This window comes from Suncus etruscus, chromosome 4 (assembly GCF_024139225.1).
Source record: "Suncus etruscus isolate mSunEtr1 chromosome 4, mSunEtr1.pri.cur, whole genome shotgun sequence".
Taxonomy (NCBI): domain Eukaryota; kingdom Metazoa; phylum Chordata; class Mammalia; order Eulipotyphla; family Soricidae; genus Suncus; species Suncus etruscus.
In genome coordinates, this window is record NC_064851.1 from 153,199,586 (window position 1) to 153,225,095 (window position 25,510).

Here is a 25,510-nt window from a genome sequence, read left to right on the forward strand (position 1 = left end):
TTATGTAGTCAATGATATTGTTTTGGGATATTTTTATTTTATTTTTGCTTGATAACTTTTATGTAAAAACTTAGTAAAATTGATATATTTTATACTAAAATTTGTATTAAAATGTTGCTGTAGTATATAAACAAATAGAGATATTTTTAAAATTATGTAATACAAATTAATTTATTTTTTCTACATGGTTTATAGACATTTATTTTTAAAAATTTGGGGGATTGGCTGGAATGGTGGCACAGTCGTAGGGCGTTTGCATTGCACATGGCAGACCTAGGATGGACCTCGGTTCAATACCCTGGCATCCCATATCCCTCAAGTCAGGAGTGATTTCTAAGCACAGAGCCAGAAGTAACCCCTGAGGTCACTGAGTGTGTCCAAAAAAACAAAAATAAATAAATAATTAATAAATAAATATTGGGGGAGGTTCCACAACTGGAAGGATTAACTCCTAGCTCTGCACTCAAGGTTTATTCCTATCAGGGCTTGGGAGATCATATGGAGTTCTGTATATTAAACCCAGGTCAGTCATAAGCAAGTCAATCATCATAGTGTACTGTACTAATATTTATTATTATTATTTTCTAATTGTAATAATTTATTATTATGCATTAAATTTATTATGATTTAATATTTGATAATTTGCAGATATTACTCTTAGTATTTCAGTATAAATAACATACAATGTACATATTTTCTACATAATTGTATTTTATTATCTGTTGCTTTAAGATAGACTTCTGGTAATATCATGGATCTCAAAATAGGTGCTCTTTATAATAGCAGACACTTATTACTGAATTACATTTAATGTTATTGAAGTATTAATTAAATCAATTTAATTAATTAAATAAATTTAATACTTGACTCAGAATTATTCTCAGAAATAACTTCTATGTCTTGAATGCTAAGGATCAAAATGAGGACTAGACCCATCTTCCTCACCCCAAAAAATTTATTTTATTACAACTATCCTTGCAGTTAAAAAAAAAAGGGGGAGGCATATTGTTTCCAAGATTTAAACTACATGAATGAAACAATAGTAATCAATGAAGTATTGTTTAGGAATAATAGCAATAAGACAAATGAAATACATTGAAAGTCTAGAGATAAAGCTTTCTTTATAAGTGCAGATAATTTATGACAGTCAAAAATATGAAGTGAAGGGAGAACTACCTCTTAAAAGTAATTCTAGGAAAGGTATCTGTTTATTTTCTCTTTCATTTTTGGTGGAGTTTTTAAGTTTGGGGCAGTTAGCCTTTTTTGTTTTTTGTTTTTCCCTGTTTTTTGGGTCACGGCTGGCAGCACTCAGGGGTTATTCCTGGCTCTATGCTCAGAAATCTCTCCTTGCAGGCTCAGGGATCCATATGGGATGCCAGGATTTGAACCACAGTCCTTTTGCTTGCAAAGTAAACGCCCTACCTTCATGCTATCTCTTCGACCCCAGCAGTTAGCCTTTTTGAGTACTATTTCCTAGCTATCGCCCTTTATCTGATGTGTTGATTGAAATATTATCTCCATCTCAGTTGTCTGTCTTTCAGTTTACCCTTTTTCTTCTGCAATATAAAAACTATAATTTATAAATATAAAATCTTATAATTTATTTATAAATTTATAACTTATAAATTTATAATTTAGTGTATTCCCTTTTATTCAGATTTGATTCTGTGGCCTTTGCCATTGGCAACATATTGCTGAAGACTCCTTTGAGGTCCGAGTCTTGGAGTGTTCTGTTTTCTTCAATGTACTTTATGTATTTCAGTCTAACCTCAAGATTTTGTTCCACTTTTGAGTTGATTTTTGTGGTTTGTGAGATAAAGATCAGCTTTAATTTCTTACACTTAATAATCCAGTTTTCACCCAACATTTGTTAAAGAGGCTAATTTTATTTCATTCATCCTGGATGGTGCAAATGCCCTACCACTGTACTATCTCTCCAGCCTGACAAATCTATTGTTTCTAGAAGATTTTTGTTAGATTCTTTAAAATTTTCTAAATATGATATAATTTCATCTGCAAACAGTGAAAGCTTGACTTTTCTTACTTTCCTATCAGGATGCCATTGATATTCTTTTCTTTTCTATTTTTATGGGAAATACATCCATCACTATAGGCAAAAGGAGCAGCCTTCCTTATGCCATATCATAGAATAATGGCTTTTAATTTTTTACATTTTTATGTTTGCCATAAATAAGTTGCCTTGATGATATTGAGAAAAGTCTTTCAGTTATCCTCTTGTTGAGGGTTTTTTTTTTATCGTGAATCATTGCTGGACCTTGCCAAATGCTTTCCCTGCATCTATGATATGATCTTATGATTTTTATTTTTTCTCTTATTGATTTGGTGTATTATATTGATTTACTTGAAAAATTTAAAGCATCCTTGCATCTCTGGAATGAATCCTTCTTAGTCACCTTCGTGATGAGCTTTTGGGTTTTATTAGCTAGTATTTTGTTGAGGGTCTTTGCATCTATGTATATCAAGGATATTGGCCTGTAATTATTTTTTGGTGTCTTTGATTTTGTTAATCAGGATGAAAGTAGCTTAATAAAAGCTATTTGGGAATGTTTCTGTTTCTTTAATTTTCTGGAAGAAACTGAAGAGACATCATGTCCTCTTTAAAGGTTTTAATGAATCCAGCTAGACCTGAGCATTTTTTTAGAGCCTTTTTGATTAAGTTATCAATTTTCTGAATTGTGACAGGTATTCCAGATCATCTTGATTAAACCATGAAGGGTATATGCAAATTTCTGATTCCACATTTTAATTTTTGATTTAATTCTGACCCCTCTTTTAATTTCTGATTCTCTCTTGTTCTGAGTACTGCTACTGATTCATCATTCTTATTTATTTTTTTAAAGAACCAACTCTTGCTTTCATTGATCTTATGGATTATTCTTTGAGTGTCCAGTTCACTAATTTCAGTTCTGATGTTTATTATTTCATATTCATACATGCCTTTTTGGTTCATTTTGTTAGTAATTTCCCAATTTTATAATTCAGTAAGTTATTTATGTAAGCCCTTACTTACTTCTTGATGAATACTTGCAAAGCTATATATTTTTCTTAATAATGCTTTTGCTTTTTCTCTAATTTTGCTAATTTTTCTTTCTCATTTGTTTGTAGGAGTCTTTGATTTACTCTTTCATCTCTGACATACGGGATGTTCAATAGCAATCTGTTTAATTTCCAGGTGTTAAAGTCATTTTTCCCTGTCTGTTATTCACTTCTATTTTTATTGTATCATGAGAGGATAGGTGATACAATTTGTATCCTCTTGATTTTATGGTGGTATGTTTTATGGTCCAGCATGTAGTCTATCTTAGAGTTTAGCCCATGTGCTCTGGAGAATAAAGTGTATACAGCTTTATGGGAATGATAAATATATATATGTATATATATGTTATCTGTATACACATATATACATATATATGCTAAGCCACTGTCTTCTATTTCTTCCTTTAAAATCAGTATTTCCTTAATTAAGTTTTAGCCTGGCTGATCTATCAAGAGATGACAGGGCTATGTTAAAGTCTCCTACTCTATTAAGTTTGATATCATCTTCAAGTCTATCAGCAATTGTTTAAATATTTTGCTGACCCCAAATTGGGTACTTGTTTAAGGTATATGTTTAGGAGTGTAATTTTTTCTTCTTGTACATATCCCTTGATAATTCATAAATTCCCATCTCTGTTTCTTATAATCTAGAAAGCCTAAAGTCTGTGTCTTTTGATATAGTATGGACACCCCAACCTTTTTAAATATTTGTATGCTTGGACGATTGTCCTCCAGCCTTTGAGTTTGACTATATTTTTGCTCTGGCTACTCAGGTATAGTTATTGCAGACAGCAAAGTGTTGGCTTCAATTTTCTAATCCATTTTGCTAACTTGTTTCCCTTAATTGGTGCACTTAGTCCACTGACATTGAGAAAGATTATTGCCAAATTGATGTCAACTTTTTGTGGGAGTTTGGTGTATTTGTGGGGTCTACTTTTCCTTAAAGTAGACACATCAATTCTCCTTTAAATGTTAGTTTTTGTCTGTAAAGTTTCTGAATTGTTTTTTTTTATCTGTGAAGCTATGTATCTATCTTTCACACCTGAATAAAACTGGCTTAAGTATTCTTAAAGAAAAATTTATTTTATTGAATTATGTATATTTCACCACTGCCTTCAGACCTGGAGGGTTGCTTGTGATAAATTTGCTGGAATTCCTAATTAAATTTCTTTGTATGTAATTTCTCTTTTTGAATCATGATGTTTAAATAAAAGGAAAAATGGGGAGAAGATATGCACTGACACCTCTCACAAGAAGTCTAACAGATGGATAACAGACACATTTAAAAATGCCCACTATCACTTATCATTAGGGAAATCGAAATCAAGACAACAATGAGATATCATAATATACCTGTGAGAATGGTTCATGTCAAAAATAATGGGAACAATTTGTGCTGATGGGGATGCGGTAAATAAAGAAACTCATATATAGCTGTGTAAATGCTGCCTGTCCAAAACCTATGGAAAACAATATGGAGTGTTCTCTGTAAACTAAGAATCGATCTGCTATATGAGCATATACCCCAGGATAGAAAAACTTTCATTCAAAATGTTGTATGAGCACCTCTCTTCATCCCAGTAGTCAATGCAATAACTAGAGGCAGAATGAACCTAGATGTCCAACAACCAATGAATTAATCATGATGATGTGATATATATACATATATACATATATGCAATGTAATACTGCACATAGCTATAAGGAATGATGCAGTAATACAATTTGGTGCTACATAGAAGATATGTTAAATTAGGTAAGCCAGAAGAAGAATAAATACAGGATGATGTCAGTCATATGTGGTATTTAAAATAAATGCATAAAGAAAAGCAATGGTTTCAAGCAAGTTTGTTGAAAACACTCTAGGCCACAAAGTATGGAAGATACAGAATAAAATTGAGTGGAGAAGGATAAACACAAATAGGAAAGGATGAGGGACAGGGGCAAGTGGTCTCAAGAGCATTGGTGACCTTAAGAAAGGACAGAATTAAATATCTAAGCCAGAGACAACAATGAAATCATTAGATCCAATACTTTAACAATCAAAATTAAAAATGGGTCTACTATATTGGCCGTTTGGGGTTGGCAGGATAGTTTGGGATATACTCTGGGAACATTGGTCAAGGGAGGTTGACACTGGTGTAGGATTGGTCTGAAACATTGTGTTTAAAACTCAACTGTGAATAAATTTGTAAGTCACAGTAGTTTAAACAAAAATATTTTTAAAAGAATGTAATCTGTTGGGGCCAGAGCGGTGGCTCTGGGTGTAAGGCATCTGCCTTGGACGTGCTAGTCTAGGCCATACCATGTTTCAGTCCCCCGACATCCCAGATGGCCCCCCAAGCCAGGAGTGATTTCTGAACACATAGCCAGGAATAATCTCTGAGCATCACTGGATGTGGGCCCCCCCCAAAAAAAGAATATGATTCGTTAAATTGATTCACATTAGTTGGCTATTAAAACATCTGTCTTTCACAATTATTCCTAAACATGCAGAATTATTTGAGTATGCTAAAAAAAAAAATCTGCCGACTATTTACTTGGTTTGATCAACTGAGTTTTTAAGCTATATACTGTCAGAGAAAAAGAAGTGCGAGGTTCCACCTCCCTAGAACTAAAAGATATAATTTGGAATGTCTTCACACAGATGCATTAGCATCTGTGCAATTTTGGGATAAGATGGCAGAAGAATGTCAGGATGAGAGTATTTTGGGCTTGCAGCCTTGAAAGGGGAGCAGCAAAATTGACATGGTTTATCTGGAGTATAGAGACTTAGCTCTAGATGTCAGGTTCTGCACCTAGAATAATACACCTAGGATGAGATGGCCGAGGGGCATCAAGACAGGAGAGGCTTACAGTCTTGAAAGGGAATCTGTGCATGTAATATCCTTATCGACCAGAATATTTAAAAAGACCCTATGGACAAATGAGTATTTTTTCATTCTAACCATATTTTTTAACAACAAAGTGTTTCATAACATTTCTGAAGTGACAAAGAATTGTTTTACCTGGCATAGCTTTCATACTACTTCTACCAATGCCCAGAAACTGTGCAACAGCAGTATTAAAACTTTTGACTTCTTTATGACCATGCATGACCATCTCTCCAGCTCAAGAGTTATTTCCATCCACCATTTTTTCACTTTTTTTCATGCAGCTTTAGGGATTTTTAAAAAACATTTTTTGTAATTTTATGTTTTAAAATGTAAAAGAAAAAGCCTAGATTGTTCTTATCTTTGTTTCTTTTTTGTTCATGTATAGGATGAATTTAAGCCAGAAAAAGCACTGTCTGAAGAGGATTTGAAAAACGCAGTGAGTGTACACCATGCACTGGCATCCAAGGCCACAGACTATGAGAAGAAACCAAATGTGCTTAAACTTAAAACTGCCGACTGGAGGGTATTGCTTTTCCAAGCCCAGTATGTTTCATTTGTTCAGTTTGATTGTTAATAAAAAATAGCATCACTTTATGCTGAAAATTAATCACAATCTGCAGGTGAAATGTTTTAAATTTGAGTCAAAATCATTGACAGATTACACTATGGAGAACTTTCTACAGAAACTGCAATAAGATATAGAAATACTAGGTTAATGTTTTTATTTTGCTAGCAAGTAATCCTATCATGTTTTGGGTTTTGTTCTATTTGCTTTGGAGATACACCTATTTGTGCTCTAGGCATAATCCTGTGTTCAGGAGAGCAGGAGGGAACCATATGCCATGTCAGGTATTCCAAGTACCTTACCAGTGTACTCTCTCCAAACTCCCCCTTTTTCGGTAATCCTGTGACTATTAGTCATCCACTTACCATCTTTAGAATAGAATATCCTTTTGAATAAATTACAAGTGCTATTATACAAGTCTATCACATGAGTAAAATAGTTTTGGATTCAAGTCAACATTTATCTCACTGTTTGCCACAGTATATCACTTAACTTCCATGAAATTTCTGATAATTGAAATAAAATATATGTAGTTCCTGGCAGTTAGAAACTGTTCAATAAATGCAGTTTTTAGTTTTTCTGGCTCTTTTCTCATCTTCAAAGCTCTAATAATCTGTGACTTAAACTGTAAAGAACAGATAAAATCTTAATGTGAGCAGTAGGAGTATTAATCAGTGTATATAGCAATGCTACACATTAATGAAATGTCTGTCACTATACATATATCATCAATTGGACATATTTATATTAGAAATTTTTCATTGCACTAGTGATATAATGATTTTTGACCAGTTACAGGATTAAAAAAAGGAAAAAGAGCAAAAGTGACTTGTGAATGTTGAACTTGTATAAATATGAAATTGTAAGGAAATCTAAGTATGGGATCATAACAGTATAATACCACAAAAGAGGCCATGCTACATGAATAATTTAGCTATTAGTAATAAAGTTCTTTATATTATTATATTCTCAACATTTTATATTATATTTTAAATATTATATCTAAGAATACTTAATTATTCTAATACTTAGAATAAGTATCATAAGGATACTTAGAGACAGTTGATACAGAAGACATTCCTGCACAGCCCACTTCATGAACCTCAACACAAAGAGTGATGAGTTTCGTTAGAGAAATAACTACGTTGCGAACTATCCTAACAATGAGAATGTATGAGGGGAATAGAAAGTCTATATAGAGTACAGGTGGGGCCAAGGTGGGGAGGAGGGATATTTGGGACATTGGTGGTGGGAATGTTGCACTAGTGATGGGGGTGTCTTATATGACTGAAACAAAACCACAATCATGTTTGTAACTAAAGTGTTTAAATAAAAAATATTATTAAAAAAAAGAAATCAGTCAGTTGAAATGACAATGCCACAAAATATGTAGGCCTACATTCTGTCCATCTTATCTAGATTATGAGTATTTCTAACATTCTTTTATGAATTCACAAATAATTTGCTTGTTAATGCATGGCTCTGAATAAATTACATGTTAAAAGTAAAATTATGACAAATTTCCATTTTTTATCCAGGAGATCTTTTAGCATGTTGAAATACACTTTACATATTATTTAATTTTACTTATTTAAGTGTGCAATCATTGAATTTTATAAAATTACAGAATTGTGTAAACATGTTGTGCCATAATCCAATTCTAAAACAATTACATTGTCCTAAATAAAGCCCTCGTACTACTGAGCAAGCCATTACTTAAAACTTTCACCCAGAAAGTACTAATATATTTTCTAATTCTGTAATATTCCTTATATTTTTCATGTTAATAGTTCTTATAAATAGGTACTCTTGTGTTTGACGTCTTTAGAGTATTGTTTGGAGGATTTGTTTATGTTTATGCACTTTATTCCCTTATTACTGAGCAGAATATATTGGCATAAGAACACTTTTTTTATTGGACATTTGAACTGTTTTAATTTTTTGACTATTACAATCATGCTCCTACGAAGAGAAAATTCACTTACCAATCTATGTGGTTCTTTGTTTCTTGAAGGTAGAGTAAAATTGTTAGATTATATGGTAGATTTATAGTTTTCAAGAAACTGTCAAAATTCCTTTCAGAAGTAAATTTATCCTTTTGTATTATCTCTATTAATTTGGATGAAGATTTACAACTTTAATGAACATTTTTACTTAGCCTAGTATCAGAGAATAGGGATTTAAATAATACTGTCAAGTAATTTTGCTGTCTTCCTCTGTGTCCTCTAGAGTTAATCATAGCTTTACACTATGAAATCATTGGTTCCAGGGCATTTATTACCATGGTGATTGTTAATTTTCTGGTGAAGTTTTGTCAGGAATTTATCATACCAAGAAGAACATTTGCTATTTTAAAAGTACTGAGAATGAAAAATTGTGATTACTTGAGTCCACTAACACCTAATGTATAAAATCTTTTTGGTAGGAGTCCTGAGGAAATGCAAGGATGGATAAAAAAAATTAATTGTGTGGCAGCTGTATTTTCTGCACCACCCTTTCCAGCAGCCATTGGGTCACAGAAGAAATTTAGTCGTCCTCTTCTGCCTGCAACTACAACAAAATTGACTCAGGTATGTCAATGTAGTTGTACATATTTTGTGGTACATATTTTGATAAGACCTTTCCCTGAAAAGATATGCTGAATAAGTGGGCAAACTAGAGTACACTGAATATTATACTTCATGTAGGAAGTTGCCACAATTGAATCAAAGTAGTGTAAGTACTTGAATTTGGTTTTGAAATTCATATTAATTTACTAAACTTAATTCTTTGTATTGTACTAACTTTTTTTTTTGTATGTTTTGGGCCACACCCAGCAGTGCTCAGGGGTTACTCCTGGCTGTCTGCTCAGAAATAACTCCTGGCAGGCACGGGGGACCATATGGGACACCGGGATTCGAACCAACCACCTTTGGTCCTGGATCGGCTGCTTGCAAGGCAAACGCCGCCGTGCTATCTCTCCGGGCCTGTACTAACTTATTTTTACTAACAGAAAAGGACTTTGATGAGGAGGTTGGGTGGGTGGTAGAAATCAAAACCAGGTTCTTTACCAAGCTATATCCCTGGTCCAAAAAGCAAAATTTACTTTTTCAGAATAGCAAGCTAATGTTAAATAACCTGGCTTTCAAAAGAGCATTTTATTTATTTTCTTCTTTATTTTTTTGAACATTTTCCAAATGCTGTGCTGTATCTGATATTGAATGTGTAAAGACATTCTGAAAAAGGGAGCAGCACAGATAGTATAGTGGATAGGGTACTTACCTTGCACACAACTGACTTAGGTTCAATCCCTAACAGCCCATATAGTTCCTTGGGCACTACCAGGATTGAGCCCTCAGTACAGAGTCAGGAATAAGCCCTGAGCACCAACAGGTGTCACCCAACTTTACTCCAAAAATAGTCAATTTCTGGGGCTGGAGAGATACTATAGTACCACAGGTAGAGTACTTGCCTTGCTTCTGACCAACCTGGATTCAATTGCCAGCACTCTGTATGCTAACCCTAGCACCACCAGAAATGATTTCTGACTGCAGTGCCAGGAATAAGCCCTAAACATAACCAGTTATGGCCAAAAACCAAAATCAGCAACAACAAAAGTACTCCCAAAGATCCTCTCTCAATGCGGTAGAACCTTCTCTACCTCTTAGGGAGCAATGTGAGCCATATGTATTTCCTAGTTGTTCATTCAAGTAGTGAAATTCTTCCATAGACCTCTCTAAAGATCTATTTTTCTGTGTCTTTCTACTTAAAATTCTGTTCTAAAGACATTACCCACAAGCCAGATATGCCAATTTGAAACCTCTTATTTCCATTAACAGTTGACTAGTTAAGTATTTGTGGCTGCTACTTTGCTATCTTTAGAGATTATTTACTAACACATTAAGAGAGGTTTTTTCCTTTGATCAACCAGATATGAATTAGCCAGACTATGATAAATCATATGTGAATATTCCCTGGCTCCTCTGCACATATCATGATTGTTAATGATAGAATTATTTAGCAAATACATATGATACTCCAGTTTAAATCAGAGATTATTCGGAGCTCTGAATCCACAAAGTCAAATAAAACCTTGTCATTCTCTGATATAGAATTGGTAAGTAAAATTAAGAAATCATTGTAATTCAGCCTGGTTATTAGTACAGAAATAGGGTGCTGTGGGGTTGCCAGGATGGGTCACCTAGCTTAGTCTAGAAGTTAAGGAGGAATGTGATACCTTAATGTGAAGTTTACAGAATGAAGAGCAATTAGATGGAATGTGGGAAGAGAGAACAATCCTACATAGCATCAAATTAGACCACAGAAGAAAGCCCTTGAAATATATATTCCAGTTAGTAAATGTGATGAGGACAAGCACTGAGAAAAGATGAAGAATATTTCTGTATGGAGCAAAGGCCAGGCATGAAATTTTGAACATTGTCTTCTTCACTCATTCCTCAACATCCAATATGGTGAGAGTATAAACTGTAATGTACTCAAATTAGCTGTAAAAATTATTTTTATTATAATATGAAGAAATAAAAAGGAGGACACCACTATATACACAAAGCATAGTCTTTAAGGCAGAATAAAAAATATTACAGTCATTTATAGAAGAGATTCATACAGTTTTTTCTGACTCTGAATTCAGAGATTACTCCTGGCAGAGTAACCATATTGGGTGCTGGCCAGGCAAATACTTTGCCCAACCATCTTTTTAGCCATTCCTCTGTTGCTCAGGCCATAATGTTTGACCTGTTAAACATGGGAAAGACGTTATATATTTGACATTTATAATAAGGATATTTAGAAAAAAATTACTTAAAAACAAGCACAATGGGAAGAGGGAGAAAAGTTGGTCATACAGAGTCTTGTGAATGGTTTGGGGTACTCTTCACTTCAAACAGACTTTAGGGGCATTATTGTGTGCCCTCAATTTCTAGACTGTGTTTGTGTGACTCCATGAGTTTTCCTCTACTGATCCCTTTGCCCAGTCTCAACCTCAGTACCACTGACATTTTACCCTGAATGTTTCTTGCTTTACTGCCGCCTCTTTCCTTTCTCATAAACCCACAACCTGCTGTGCTTCTTAAATGCCCTTACAGGATGGGTTATTTATATTACAAAATACATGGTAGCATCATAAGTGCCAGAAAAAAAATTAGTGTTAGGTGAAAATCCCCTAACATTAAATTAAAATATTGCTTAGTACCTTAGAAATACATTATCCAGCATGTTGTCACTTGGGAGCTTGCCTTTAATTTATTCCTGGCTCTTATCCAAAAACATATTAGCCTTCATTATAAAAATTTATTATTGTTACTGCAGCATGGTTCTTTCTGAACAGCTCTGCTGTGTAGGAGTCACCTTATTTAGTTGTTTTTTTTATGGCAGTTTTGCCAGAGCACAGTTTTTTTTTCTGTTGGAGCTGGAAATTTTTAGTTTCAAGTCTCCCTTCTGGTGTAACTTTTCAAACGTTGGATTTCACAATGGCTCTCTTCAGAACCTCATTCTCTAGTATTCAGAAGCAAAAGAAGAAATCCACTTTTCACACTAACAGAACTATCCTGTAAATTTTGGAGGAAGAATAGAGAACAGCTTTGGGAAACAGTTTTAAAAAATCACAGATACAACATACTTAGCATGTGATCCAGCAATTCCCACACGCCTAAATAACATGTCTAGGAAAGCAGATGCCCCTCAAAAAGAGCTGTTACATTAAGATTTATAGCAACTGGGCTGAGAAGATATTACAGTGGGTAGGGTGCTTGCCTTGTACGTGGCAAACCTAGATTCAGTCTTTGGCACCTTGCCCATGTGGTCCCCTGAGCTTTGCTAGGAGAGATCCCTGAATGAGGCAGGATTAACCCCTGATCACCACCAGGTGTGGCCCCCAAACCAAACATAAAATAAAGTCATGACAGCTTTATTATTGCTGTCAGTTGGTTACTAAATGAATAAAATGTGTTTTTATCTATAATTGCACAGTATTTAAAAATAAAGTCAGGTATTTAACCTTAATATTTCACATTTCCCAAGAAGATGCAGTTCAAGTTATTATACCTAAGGCTCTTGTATTATTTTAGGAGAAACATCACAAAGAGGCAATCACAAAGAGCAAGAGCATATAGCTTTTATTAAAGGGCACTGTTATTGATCAAAATAGAGATAGTATTTGAACAAAAGTGTGTTTCTTCAGATCTCCTGGATTCTTGAGAATTGTATAAAAGATTTGCACAGAACACTCATTTATTGTACAGTTTAAGTAGTGTGATCTAGTGCCTGTCCAGTACCAGCTCCCTTTTATCTTTTACATCTCCTTGTACCACATCACTCATCCTGCCCTTAGATATTAGGTCCAGATTACAAAGTCCTATTCCTGTTTCTTACTATATGACCAGCTCCAATGCAGGATAATATGGTTTGCTGCTCTGAACTAGTCGCTGGACTCTAGAACTGCACTCCTGTGACTCTCACCTCAGCTTTCCTGAGTTTCTGGCCATTCCTGCCTTGGCAGGGTGATGAGGGGAAAAAGTTGCCTGTATGGGGGCTTCCTTTTATCTCGTGAAATATCCTATTCCTATTTTTTTTTCTTATGGGGCCACACCCGATGATGCTCAGGGGTTCCTTCTGGCTATGCGCTCAGAAATAACTCCTAGCTTGGGGGAACATATGGGATGCCGGGATCAAACCATGGTCAGCCCTAGGTTAGCACATGCAAGGCAAACACCCTACCATTTATGCCACCGCTCCAGCCCCATTTTTCCTCTTTTGACTTGATGCTTTTTAGATGGGAAATATTTAAACTGCCAGTTAAATTAACTAGTTGGCCTGTTGCTCATCCTTTCCAATCCCACCATAAATCAGTGAAGCTGATTGGATCCTTAAGAGGAGTTTCTCTAGATTTTTAAAATATTTTTTCAAAGTTATTATTGAGGGCTGAAGCTATAGTTGCATATAACTCTGGAACCCTATAAGGTTCCCCAGAGTTAATCCCTGAATGTATAGCCAGGATGAAGCCCTGAACACTTCAGAGCATGGCCCTAAAACCTGTAATTTATGTCAAATGGCCAAAGGCAACACATGAGAGCTTATCTATAGAACTGAGTTTACCAAAGGCAGGAAGCGGGCAGGAGTACAGGAGATCCTGCAAAAATGGTGGAGGGAAAAGATGCTCTGGTAGAAGTTGTAGTATTAGAACATTGTAGGCATGCATGAAACTATAATTAGTAGTATTTTAAATAAACCGTATCATTAAAGATCATAGTGACGAGGGAATAGATTTAGTCCTATACTGAGTTCCTCCCCAAATGGGCAACTGCATAGGTTTCCCATTATAACCTTTATAAATGTGGTGCTATTTTTTAATGTATTGTGTATTTTAATGTATTGTGGTAGGAAAAAATGTTCTTATCAAGGTTCACTGAGTTTGTCTGCCTCAGTTTCTTAGGACTGTGTGGCTTGATATAGCCCAACTTGAGTGGCTGAAATATCTGTCCCCTTGTCCTGGTGCTTCTCCTTCCTTTAGTTGCTGTAACCTAAAGTGAAAATAGCTCTTCTCTGTCTCAGAGAAGACCCCAATTCCGATCTCTATGTCTGCCTCAGTATCTTGAGACTATCTAAATTTTCCTATTATACCCTCAATTTGTCCATTTTAACAAGGGAAATATAATGACCTACACCAAAAAAGGACTAGCAATAAAATGGAAAAACACTTTAATAATACAGTTTTAGCCTATTTAAAGAAAGAACTAAAGAAGTGAATTCAGAATTATAAATAAATCTGCTTGCACTATATTTACTTTAAATGTTAAAATTATATATGCTTAAAGAGGTATATCTTTCTGAGATTCAAGAAAAGGTTTTTTTTTTATTTCTCCATTATTTAATTTTCACTTTGTTTAGTTTTAATCAATATTTTTAAAATCTTATCTTTCATGTATACTTAATGTGTTTCTTGTCTCTCATTTCTCTTCTTTCTTGTATGGGTTCTTTTAAGAGAATACTGTTCCCCTCTATTTGTAAAGTTCACAATTGAATTATTTTCCCATTTGTTTTGTAATATGTGCATATAACAAATAAAAGCATAAATATGTGACATAATTTCTGAATATTTAAATGAATAATGTGATCGTCTTAATTTGGTATCCCTAATTTTACTTTCTAGTCTTATTCTTCTTATATAATAATCATTTTGTCTTTGAAATTATTTTGGTCTTATGCAACATGTATTTGTCATCTCAGCTTCTGTTCTTTTACTTTCATCCATTTTTTAAAATTGTACATATGGTATGATCAAACAACAAGAATTTGGATAGCTTACAAGTGAAATTGTAAGAAAAACACTGATTAAAATTTTTGGAATCCAAGATAATTCCAGTGTTTGTTTTATAACTTACAAAAACTTCTAATTTTTTTTCATAGTTTCTCTCCTTAGGTAGGTTAATATAAGTGGTATGCATTTACTGGAAAATTTTACTTATTATTATCTATTTCATACTAGTGTGTATTCTCTGTAGCAACATCATTTGAGCAGAAAAGTATTTCTGTAGGTATGTTGCAAATTATTAAATCCTTTGGATAGTGCTCGCTTCGGCACCACATATTCTAAAATTGGAACGATACAGAGATTAGCATGGCCCCTGCACAAGGATGACACGTAAATTCATGAAGCGTTCCATATTTAAAAAAAATCCTTTGGATAAAGTTGAAATAAATCAGAGTTTCTATAATTTTGGTATAAAAAAACAACTATTGTACTTTTTTTAACTGTACCATCTAACCAGAGAATTCATTATTTGTGGCAGTGTTTTAAAAAGAAAATAAAAATAGCTATCAGAGCTGGAGTGTTGGCGCAAGTGATAAGGCATTTGCCTTGCATGCACTAACCTAGGATGGACCACAATTCAATCCCCCAGCATCCCATATGGTCTACCAAGCCAGGAGCAATTTCTGAGTGCATAACCAGAAGTAACCCCTGAGCAGCACTGGTTGTGGCCCAAAAACCAGCTATCCCTTCATTATTATATTTGAAAAACTAGTAGATAAGAAGGTGCAAAATGGAGAAGACAATTGGTGTGGTTCTCAGAATACATGCTTCAGCAGAGGCCTTGCCTGTTAGAGGAATCTCTGAAAAAACCTTGAAGTTTCAACTATGTGGTTAATATAGACATAGACATAGAAAGGAACCTCGTGATCCACACCAAGTTGCAAAAATCAACGAACTAGAAACTGCATAGATACTGGGTTTGGCAAGGAGCAGAGAGACTGGGAAGAGGTATTGCTACCTCACCATGATGCTGACTGGAGCAAAAAGAGATTAGAGGAATTCTTTGCTGCTCAGACCCCCCAATAACAGAACTCTTATTTGGGAAACCCAGAAAAAATAATGAGAGCACTAAGAAGACTATAGTTAATAAAAACAAAACTTTGGAAGCTCCTCAGGAAGAGTCTGACCTAGGTAGTGGCATACAGCGTATTAAATAACATCCTCTCCTTAGCTTTCAAACAATTTAACAAGCTGAGTCAAAGATGACTACCTGACTGGTCAAGAGTCCAAGCCAAAAACTGAAACAAAAGTGCCAACTTTGATATACTGAATACTATGAAACAGAACCTAATACATAACCGTCAGAGCACCAAGAGATATAATAAGAAGTGTGGAAACCCACCACACTTAATGAATGAAGATAATAGCTAGGAAGTTTCTAAACAAACCAGCAAACCCTAAAAATCTCCAAATCTTTAGAGACACTGTACAACTGATATATAGGAAGTCAATATATTACAAGAACATATGGACTGCAATTCGATCACCTGGTATCCCTATGGTCCCCCAAGCCAGGAGCAATTTCTGAGTACATAGCCAGGAATAACCCCTGAGCATCATTGAGTGTGGCCCAGAAACCAAATATAAAATAAAATAAAATAAAATAAAATAAGGCATCTTCAAGGATTAAATACCACTGGCCAAGCAAAATAGAAGCAAAAGTAAACAAATGGGACTACATTAAACTCAGAATCTTCTGAGCCTCAAAGGAAATAGTGACTATACACAAAGGCTACCCACAGAAAGGAAGAAACTAACCATCAGATAAGAGGCTAAAATCTAATATATAAAGGCTGTGATTGAACTTTATAAGAAAAAAACTCTCACACCATCAAAAATGGGGAGAAGAAAGGAATAGATATTTCCTCAAAGAAGAATACAGATGGCCAAAAGGCAAATGAAAAAAATACTCCTCATCACTAATCATCAGGCAGATGCAAATGAGACATCATATCACACCACAGAGTCTAGCATACATCGCAAAAAAATATCTAAGAACTACCAGTGCTGGTGTGGAAGCAGAGAGAAAGGGACTCATTCACTGATAGTGGGAAAGCAGACTGGTCCTTTCTTTCTGGAAAACAATATGGGCATTCCTCAGAAAGCTAGAAATGTATCTTCCTTATGACCCAGGAACACAAAAACAGAATACAAAAATGTTCTCTGCTTTCCTATGTTCAGTACAGAACTATTTACCATAGCCAGAATCTGGAAACATCCCAGGAGCCTGACAACAGATGAGTGGCTAAAGAAACTGTGGTACATCTATACAATGAAATACTATGCATCAGAAAAAAATGAAGTCATAGCATTTTTTTATATGTGGATAGGCATGGAGCCTATTATGCTGAGTGAAATGAGCTAGAGGAAAATGTATAGACATGGAATAATCTTACTCATATGTGAGATAAAAGAAAAACAAGAAATAGATTGGTGATAATATCTAGAAACAATACAGTCAAAGGGCAGGAGGTCAAGCCCTGGGTAGAAAGCTTGCTACAAAGAGTGTTGACTGTACTTAGAGTAGAGAAGGATCTACTAGAATAATGATAGTTGGAACTGATCACACTCTGTACAAGAACTCAGCACTGAAAGTAGAGAAACTAACAGGCAAGAATGCCCCCTCCATTATTAATAGTGCAAACCATAGTGTCAAAAGGAAAGAGAGAGAGGGAGATTGGGGAGGAGGGCAATTTGCATAAGTGGGAGAGAAATAGGAGACATCAGTGATGATGAGGGAAAATGAGCACTGGTGTACATTGTATGATGCAAACCCAACAATGAACAATATTGTAACCACATTGCTTAAAGTGATAAAAAATAAAAATATAAATTTTGTGTAAACCCAAATTCAAAAGATTCCAGCCAAAATAAATTCAAGTAGAAAAATTCTAAGAAACATTTTAAGCAAAATGACAGTATTCCATGACATATAGAATTCTGAAAACAGAAAGACTACAAAAGGAGCTTATTTACAAAATATATCTCATGATCTATGTAGCAAAAGCTATCAAGTGAGACTACAGACAGAACAAAAAGGGTCAATCTAGTAAAAAAAAACAACAACTAACAATTCTTCAACAAATAGTCCACAAAAGATATCAATCATTTTTAAATAAATAAGACAGTTCTTTTATAAACAAACTACAGCTTTAAAAGTTCATAACCTTGAAATCAGCTTGACAGAAAGTGCTACATGATCTTTATAAAATAAGACAAATCAGAAACACTCCAACAAAAATAATAACAATAAGGATTGGAAAGGTAGTACAATGGGTGAGGTTTTGCCTTATATGTGGCCATCCCTGGGTTTGATCCCCAGCCTCAATATGGAACACCAACCACCAACAGGAGTAATTCCTGAATGCAGAGCCAGGAGTAATACTTGAGCATTGCTGAGTATGGTCCCAAAACCAAGCATACATTAATGATGACAATAAATTACTTCATTTCAATCTCACTTTTAATGTCCTTAAATCACTAATCAAAAGCCCTAGACTGGCAGGACACATCAGAAAACAGAACCAAAATTTCTACTGCCTGTAAGGGATACATCTGAACCCAGTCAATAAACACAGGTTTAATATAACAAATGGTAATTGAAATAAAACCACCAAACTATATAAAACACTTGTAAAATTTAGAAATGAGAAAAGACCTGAATAGACACATCTTTGAGGAAGATATGCACATGGCCAGTAAGTATAGAGCAGATATTCTTCATAATTTATCATCAAAATGTAAATCAAAACAATGAGGTATTACTATACACCAGTTATATTGACACACAGAAAGAACAAAATCTGTGCTGGTGTTTATGTGAAGAAAAAGAAACCTTCATATATAGTTGATAGGACTATCACTGGTTCAGCCTCTTAGATAAACATGGAAAGACCAGAAGACAGGACAATGGATACATCACTTGCATTGCATGCAGTTGGTCAAGATTTGATCCTCAGAGCACTGCCATTAATTATCCCTCAACACAGAATCAGGATTAAGCCCCAAGAACTAGTATGTGTGACCCCCAACAAACCAAAACAAAATAAAATAAAAACAAAAGTAAAGAGACTTATCAAAAAAAATTAAGAATTGAGCTTGACTTGAGCCATCTTCTTGGCATCTACCCTTAAGCTCCCAAACACTTATTTCAAAAAGACATTCTTATGCCTATATTCAGTCCAACATTACTCATAGTCCAAGATATGGAAACATCCCTAGTAGAATAGAAAACCAGAGAAAGGAATTGTGGCATATATATATATATATATATATATATATATATATATAAAACACATAATATTGCCCATCTATAAGAAATGATTAAATCATTCTATTTTCTTCTATGTGAGAAAATTGTAGGGTATCATGTTGAATGATGTAAGCTAGAAAGAGAGGGAGAAGTAGATAATGATCTCTTTTATGTGTGGAATATGAATAAATATAGTAATGGAATCACAACTGACCAAAAGAAACAGAACTAGAAAGTCAATCTACAGAAATGAGCTTATGGGCCTGTGGATAGGAGATGATGAGACATTATTAAAGAGAAATAGACATTCTAGTAGTAGGTGTGCTGTTAGTGCATTGTATCCATGTAACAATCACTACTAGTATTATAAATTACGTTATCTCAATAAAAATTTGGTATTTGTGGGTAGGGTGAGTAAAGAAGCAGTAGAGATCTGTTGGACTGAGTTAATCAAATTTTTCTTTATGAGAGTTCTAAAGTTTTTATTGATTTATTTCCTGGTCTAAATGGCTTACTAATTTCCTACAGGATGAACAGCTAAAATCTCATGAAACCAAGCTAAAACAGATTACGAATGAGCTGGCTGAGCATCGTTCCTATCCTCCAGACAAGAAAGTAAAAGCCAAGGAGATAGATGAGTACAAACTGAAAGATCACTATCTGGAGTTTGAGGTATGTGTATCTTGAATGTAGTAAATACTTATTATTTCCTGGTTATACCATAAATTAAATAAAAAGTCACAGCATAGCTATAGGAAATATATATTTACACTGCATCCAAATAATACGCATGCATTATCTAGGTCACAATGATCCCTCATATTTATAATTCTGTTAAATTGTTGAGCAACTATTAAAAATATCACTTTGTGTACTAAAATACAAATAGCCAGTCTTATTAAAAGATAGTGTGGCTGCTGAGTGGAAAACAACAGTAGATGAATTTACTAGTGTGAACAGCTGCTTTCTGTTTCTGTATCACTTAAAACAAAGTGTGAATCAAAAACTTACAGTGGAGGAAATGAACTGAGAATGACATGAGTATCAGCTTGTATTACACATTCTCCATTCAGGCAGCTCTCGTGAACTTTGCTTCTTACCATTTGCCATCCTTCATTGGAAAGTAGATATATTAAGTTGTAGCATATAGTGTGATTTTTGTTTAAATGAATGTGGAGGATCCTTAAAATATAGATTACATAGAAAACTTCACAGCAAAATTACACGAGTCTAGCTCTAGCTATTCTGTCTACCATAGTCAACAGAATTATGCAAGATCCTGATTTCCTTTTAAAAACTTATTTGCTCACCATTAAATTACAAAGTTAATCATCATTTGGTTTCACATTAAAAAAATTTTGGTATCATCTTATGCCACAGATTGGCACACATCACAAAGAATGAGAACAATCAGTATTGGCAGGGATGTGGAGAGAAAGGAACTCTTATTCACTGCTGGTGGGAATGCCTCCTAGTCTAACCTTTACAGAAAGCAATATGGAGATTTCTCCAAAAACTGGAAATGGAGCTCCCATATTATCCAGCTATACTACTCCTAGGGTTATATCCTAGGAACACAAACATACAATACAAAAATCCCTTCCTCACACCCATATTCATTGCAGCACTATTTACAATAGCCAGACTCAGGAAACAACCAAGGTGCCCTTCAACAGATGAATGGCTAAAGAAACTGTGATACATATACACAATGGAATATTATGCAGCCCTCGGGAGAGATGAAGTCATGACATTTTCCTATACACGGATGTAAATGGAATCTATCATGCTGAGTGAAATAAGTCAAAGGAAGAGAGATAGATGCAGAATAGTCTCACTCATCTATGGGTTTTAAGAAAAATGAAAGACATTTTTGCAATAATTTTCAGAGACAAAAGAGAGGAGGGCTAGAAGGTCCAGCTCATGACATGAAGCTCAGCACAGAGAGTGATAAGTACAGTTAGAGAAATAACTACACTGAGAACTATCATAAGAATGCGAATGAATGAGGGAAGTAGAAAGCTTGTCTGGCTTTTCTCCCCATGAAGGAATGGGGAGGAAGGAAATTTGAGACATTGGTGGTGGGAATGTTGCACTGGTGTAGGGAGGTGTTCTCTACATGACTGAAACCCACCTACAATCATATTTGTAATCAAGGTGTTTAAATAAAAATATTAATTTTTAAAAAATAAACTGTTTCTGGCAGAAGACTGTGGGGTTAAGTTTTCTCATCTGTCTTGCCAATCTGTGATTCTTAATTAGTGATTAAGTAAAGATATTATTTTTTAAAATAAAAAAATTAGTATCAAAGCCAGAGTGATAGCCTTGCACATAGCTGCCTTGGGCTCAATCTCTGGCATCCTACCTAAGCACCATCTGAGCAGCACCAGTATCAATTCCTGTGTGCAGAGCCTGAAGAAACCTCTGTATAATGGCAGGTGCGACCCAAAAACCAAAGAAAAAAATGTTTCAACATCAGCCTCCACCAATGTCACCTCCACCTATTCTCCTCATCCTATTTGGCTCCAAATCACCAATTTTCCTCCACAATAAGGACTTTATTTTTAAATAAGATTCTGCATTTTAATTTATAGTACTATATCTGTTAGGGTTTCATACATAACCCTTTGCCACTTTTCAGCATCACCTCCTAATCCCAATTGAATACTTGCCTCCACCATACTCATTCTCTCCCTATCTTATCCACCAACACACACACACACACACACACCCCTAATGGCATATTTTTCACTTAAGACCAGTTCTCATGTTCTTTGTTTACCCTTGTCTTTGGGCATTTGTTATTCCATTATTATGAATCTTTATATCTTGCATATAAAATTATAATTCTTTGTAAATCTCTTTCCATCTGATTAATTTTACTTTCATGGGATTAATTTCATGAGCATGCTACTCTCCAAATTCACCCATATAGTAGAAATTTGCTTAATTTTATCTTTTCTGATGACTGAGTAGTATTTTCTTTTTTATATGTACCATAGTTTCTTTATTCATGGATTGTTTCCAGATTTTGTTGTAAATTGTACTAGAAGGAACATAGGTGTGTAAATGTCTATTCTCCATTTGGGGGGGGGGCTCTCGGGGTCTAATCTGAGAAGTGGAATTTCTTGGTCAAATGGGAGATAAATTCCTAGTTTGTTTGGGGTTCTTGTAATTTTTATTATAAAACTGTGATCTAGCAAATTTTTCATAATTTAGGCATTAAATTTCAAACACTAATGCTACCATCTGTGTGAGTTTCTCTAACCAGTGTCACCAATTTCTTACCTATCAACAAAACCTGCCTATGTACAAGCACAAACAAATCCACTTCATATTGTTTGTTGCAACAAAAAGGCAAATGGAATTATAAAAACTTAAATCAACATGGGTCATTTTGAAATTACTGTTTTATCACTCTCCATAGACAGTGTCTAACTATTTATTGGGCTGTGATTAGTGATTGATGACCTTTCTATGTCACTGCTTAAGCTCACTGACTTGCTGAGGTTGGTCAGTGTATAACTTTCCCATCAGATTTCCTGTGATTTTACTGGGCTGAGATTATTATAAAATATTAAGATGTCACTTGGCCTCATGCAGTCGCACAGTCAATATTTATAGATATGAAACAAAGTTAGTGCTAGAAGTTTGATAAGTTTAGGTTAAATCTAGGTTCTAATAGCCTAAGAGCTTGGCTATTTCTGTCAGAGGGATTAGGGTGTGGGAATAGGGATTAGGGTGAGTTGCTATAGTTTTTTAAATTAATATCTTTATTTAAACACCTTGATTACAAGTATGATTGTAGTTGGGTTTCAGTCATGTAAAGAACACCCTCCTTCACCAATGCAACATTTCCATCATCAAAGTCCCAAATCTCTCTCCTCCCCACCCCATCCCCACCTGCACTCTAGACAGGCTTTCTTCTTCCCTCATTCTTTCACATTGTTATGATAGTTCTCAATCTAGTTATTTATCTAACTGCACTCATCACTCTTTGTGGTGAGCTACACCTTCCAGCCCTCCTCTCTTTTGTTTCTGAAAATTATTGCAAAAATGTCTTATTTTTCTTAGAACCCATAGATGAGTGAAACTATTCTGCATCTATCTCTCCCCCTTTGACTTATTTCACTCAGCATGATAGATTCCACGTACATCCATGTATAGGAAAATGTCATGACTTCATCTCTCCCGAGGGCTGCATAATATTCCACTGTGTATATGTTCAACAGTTTCTTTAGCCATACATCTGTTGAAGGGCATTTTGTTGTTTCCAGAGTCTGGCTATTGTAAATAGTGCTGCAATGAAGATAGGTGTGAGGAAGGAATTTTTAAATTATATTTTTGTGTTCCTAGGGTATATCCCTAGGAATGGTATAGCTGGATCCTATGGGAGCTCAATTTCTAATTTTTGAAGAAATCCCCATATTGTTTTCCATAAAGGTTAGACTAGGCAGCATTCCCACCAGCAGGGAATAAGAGTTTGTTTCTCTCCACATCCCTGCCAGCACTGCTTATTCTCATTCTTTGTGATATGAACCAATCTCTATGTTGTGAGATGGTACCTCATAGTTGTTTTGATTTGCATCTCCCTAATGATTAGTGATGTGGAGCATTTTTTTCATGTGCCTTATTCCATCTGTTTATCTCTGCTTCCACTTGTTTGGAGAGTGAAGTTTCCTCCTTGAAAATGTCTTTAGTTTCAATGTCATGGAATGTTGTACCTATGTGTTGTTCTATATACCTTATGGTTTCAGGTCTGAGATGAAGGTCTTTAATCCATTTGCATTTTACCACATTATGTGGTGTTAACTGGGGGTCTGAGTTCGCTTTTTTTCAAGGGGCTAACCGGTTGTGCCAACACTACTTGTTGAAGAGGCTTTCCTTGCTCCATTTAGGATATCTTGCTCCTTTATCAAAAATTAGGTGCTTGTATGTCTGGGGAACATTCTCTGATTACTCAAACTTATTCCACTGATCTGAGGGTCTGTCTTTATTCCAATACCATGCTGTTTTGATAACTATTGCTTTGTAATACAGTTTAAAATTGGGGAATGTAATGCCTCCCATATTCCTTTTCCCAAGGATTGTTTTAACTATTCGAGGATGTTTATTGTTCCAAATGAATTTTAGAAGTGTTTCATTCACTTCTTTGAAGAATGCTATGGGTATTTTTAGAGGAATCGCATTATATCTGTATAATGCCTTGGGGAGTATTGCCATTTTAATTATGTTAATTCTGCCAATCCATAAGCAGGTATGTGTTTTCATTTCCACTGTCCATTCTTATTTCTTGCAGCAGGGTTTTATAGTTTAAGCAGAAAGGGGAATCTATTTACCTCTTCTGATAATAACACAAAGGTATTAGTCTGGTTCAAGCTACCAAGAAAAAATTGAAAGCCATTATTTTCTTTTGGAACTTGGTGGAGGAGCTGGACTTTTTTTCTGCTTGGAAGATGGCAACAGTGGTTGATGGCTCTGGGTTTTACAGTGGTAGTGAATCTTATTTAAAAAAAGAAAGCCCCAGAGTGTTTCACCCTGTAGTCTGATCTCACCAGAGAGAATTTAGCTGCCTATAAAATTTTATTTTAATCTGGAACTTTGCTGTTTCTGTCATAAAGGTGTTGGGTGTGGCACTGAGGTGTTATGATGCCCCCTGCCTTCTTTTTGCCAAGAATAAAATTTACTGTTTCAAGAGTTTCTGATTTATTCTTTGAAAAAATATTATGGGTATCCTTAGAAGGGCTACAATGAATCTGAATAATGTTTGGGGGTTTTGTCATTTTGCTGATGTTGACCCAAAAAACACTGATGAGTTTCATCTCCTTATATCTTCTTTACTTCTTCATTATTTTATACTTTTCTTTGTATAGGTCTTTTATCTCTGTAGTTAAGCTGATTCTGAGGTACTTGATTTTCTGAGGCACAGTTGTGAATGGAACTCTTTGTTTAATATCTCAAATGCCCTAATCACTGTGCTATTGCTCCAGCCCTCTAGGGGATTTTTATATGGAGTTTTCTAAATATATTTAAATCATCTGTAAATAGTGAGAGATTAACTTCTTCATTTTCTATATGGATGACCTTACAATCTTTTTCTTGTGCAATTGCTTGATATTTTCGGTACAATATTAAATAGAAGTGATTGAGAGTGGGCAACAATGTCTTATACTTGATCTTACATGAAAAGCTCTGAGATGTTTTGTTTGTTTTGTTTTGGGATCCATGCCCAGCTGTGTTCAAGGCTTACTCCTGGCTCTCCACTCAGGGATCATGTCTTGAACTGCTCAGGAGACTATATAGGTTGCTAAAAATCAAATCTGAATCTGTTGGGTAAGGCTAGCATATTACTCACTATCCTATCACTTTGGCCCTAAAGCTTTGAGCTCTCTCTATTAATATTATGTTTTTATGGACTTGTGAATATGATTGTAACTATGTGGAGGATAATT

At 34.9% G+C, this 25,510-nt stretch overlaps 1 protein-coding gene and 1 non-coding gene across 2 annotated transcripts in view; both read left to right on the forward strand.

Moving 5' to 3' along the window:
* Positions 1–25,510, forward strand: part of PSD3 (pleckstrin and Sec7 domain containing 3) — a 319,295-nt gene that overhangs the window by 277,119 nt on the left and 16,666 nt on the right. The window contains 3 exon segments of the mRNA XM_049771803.1: positions 6,319–6,476; positions 8,924–9,068; positions 19,587–19,730. Of these exon segments, the coding sequence (XP_049627760.1) occupies positions 6,319–6,476; positions 8,924–9,068; positions 19,587–19,730 (447 nt within the window).
* On the forward strand, positions 15,061–15,164 carry LOC126007377 (U6 spliceosomal RNA). Its single transcript, XR_007494954.1, has one exon. It is a non-coding gene; the product is annotated as a U6 spliceosomal RNA (small nuclear RNA).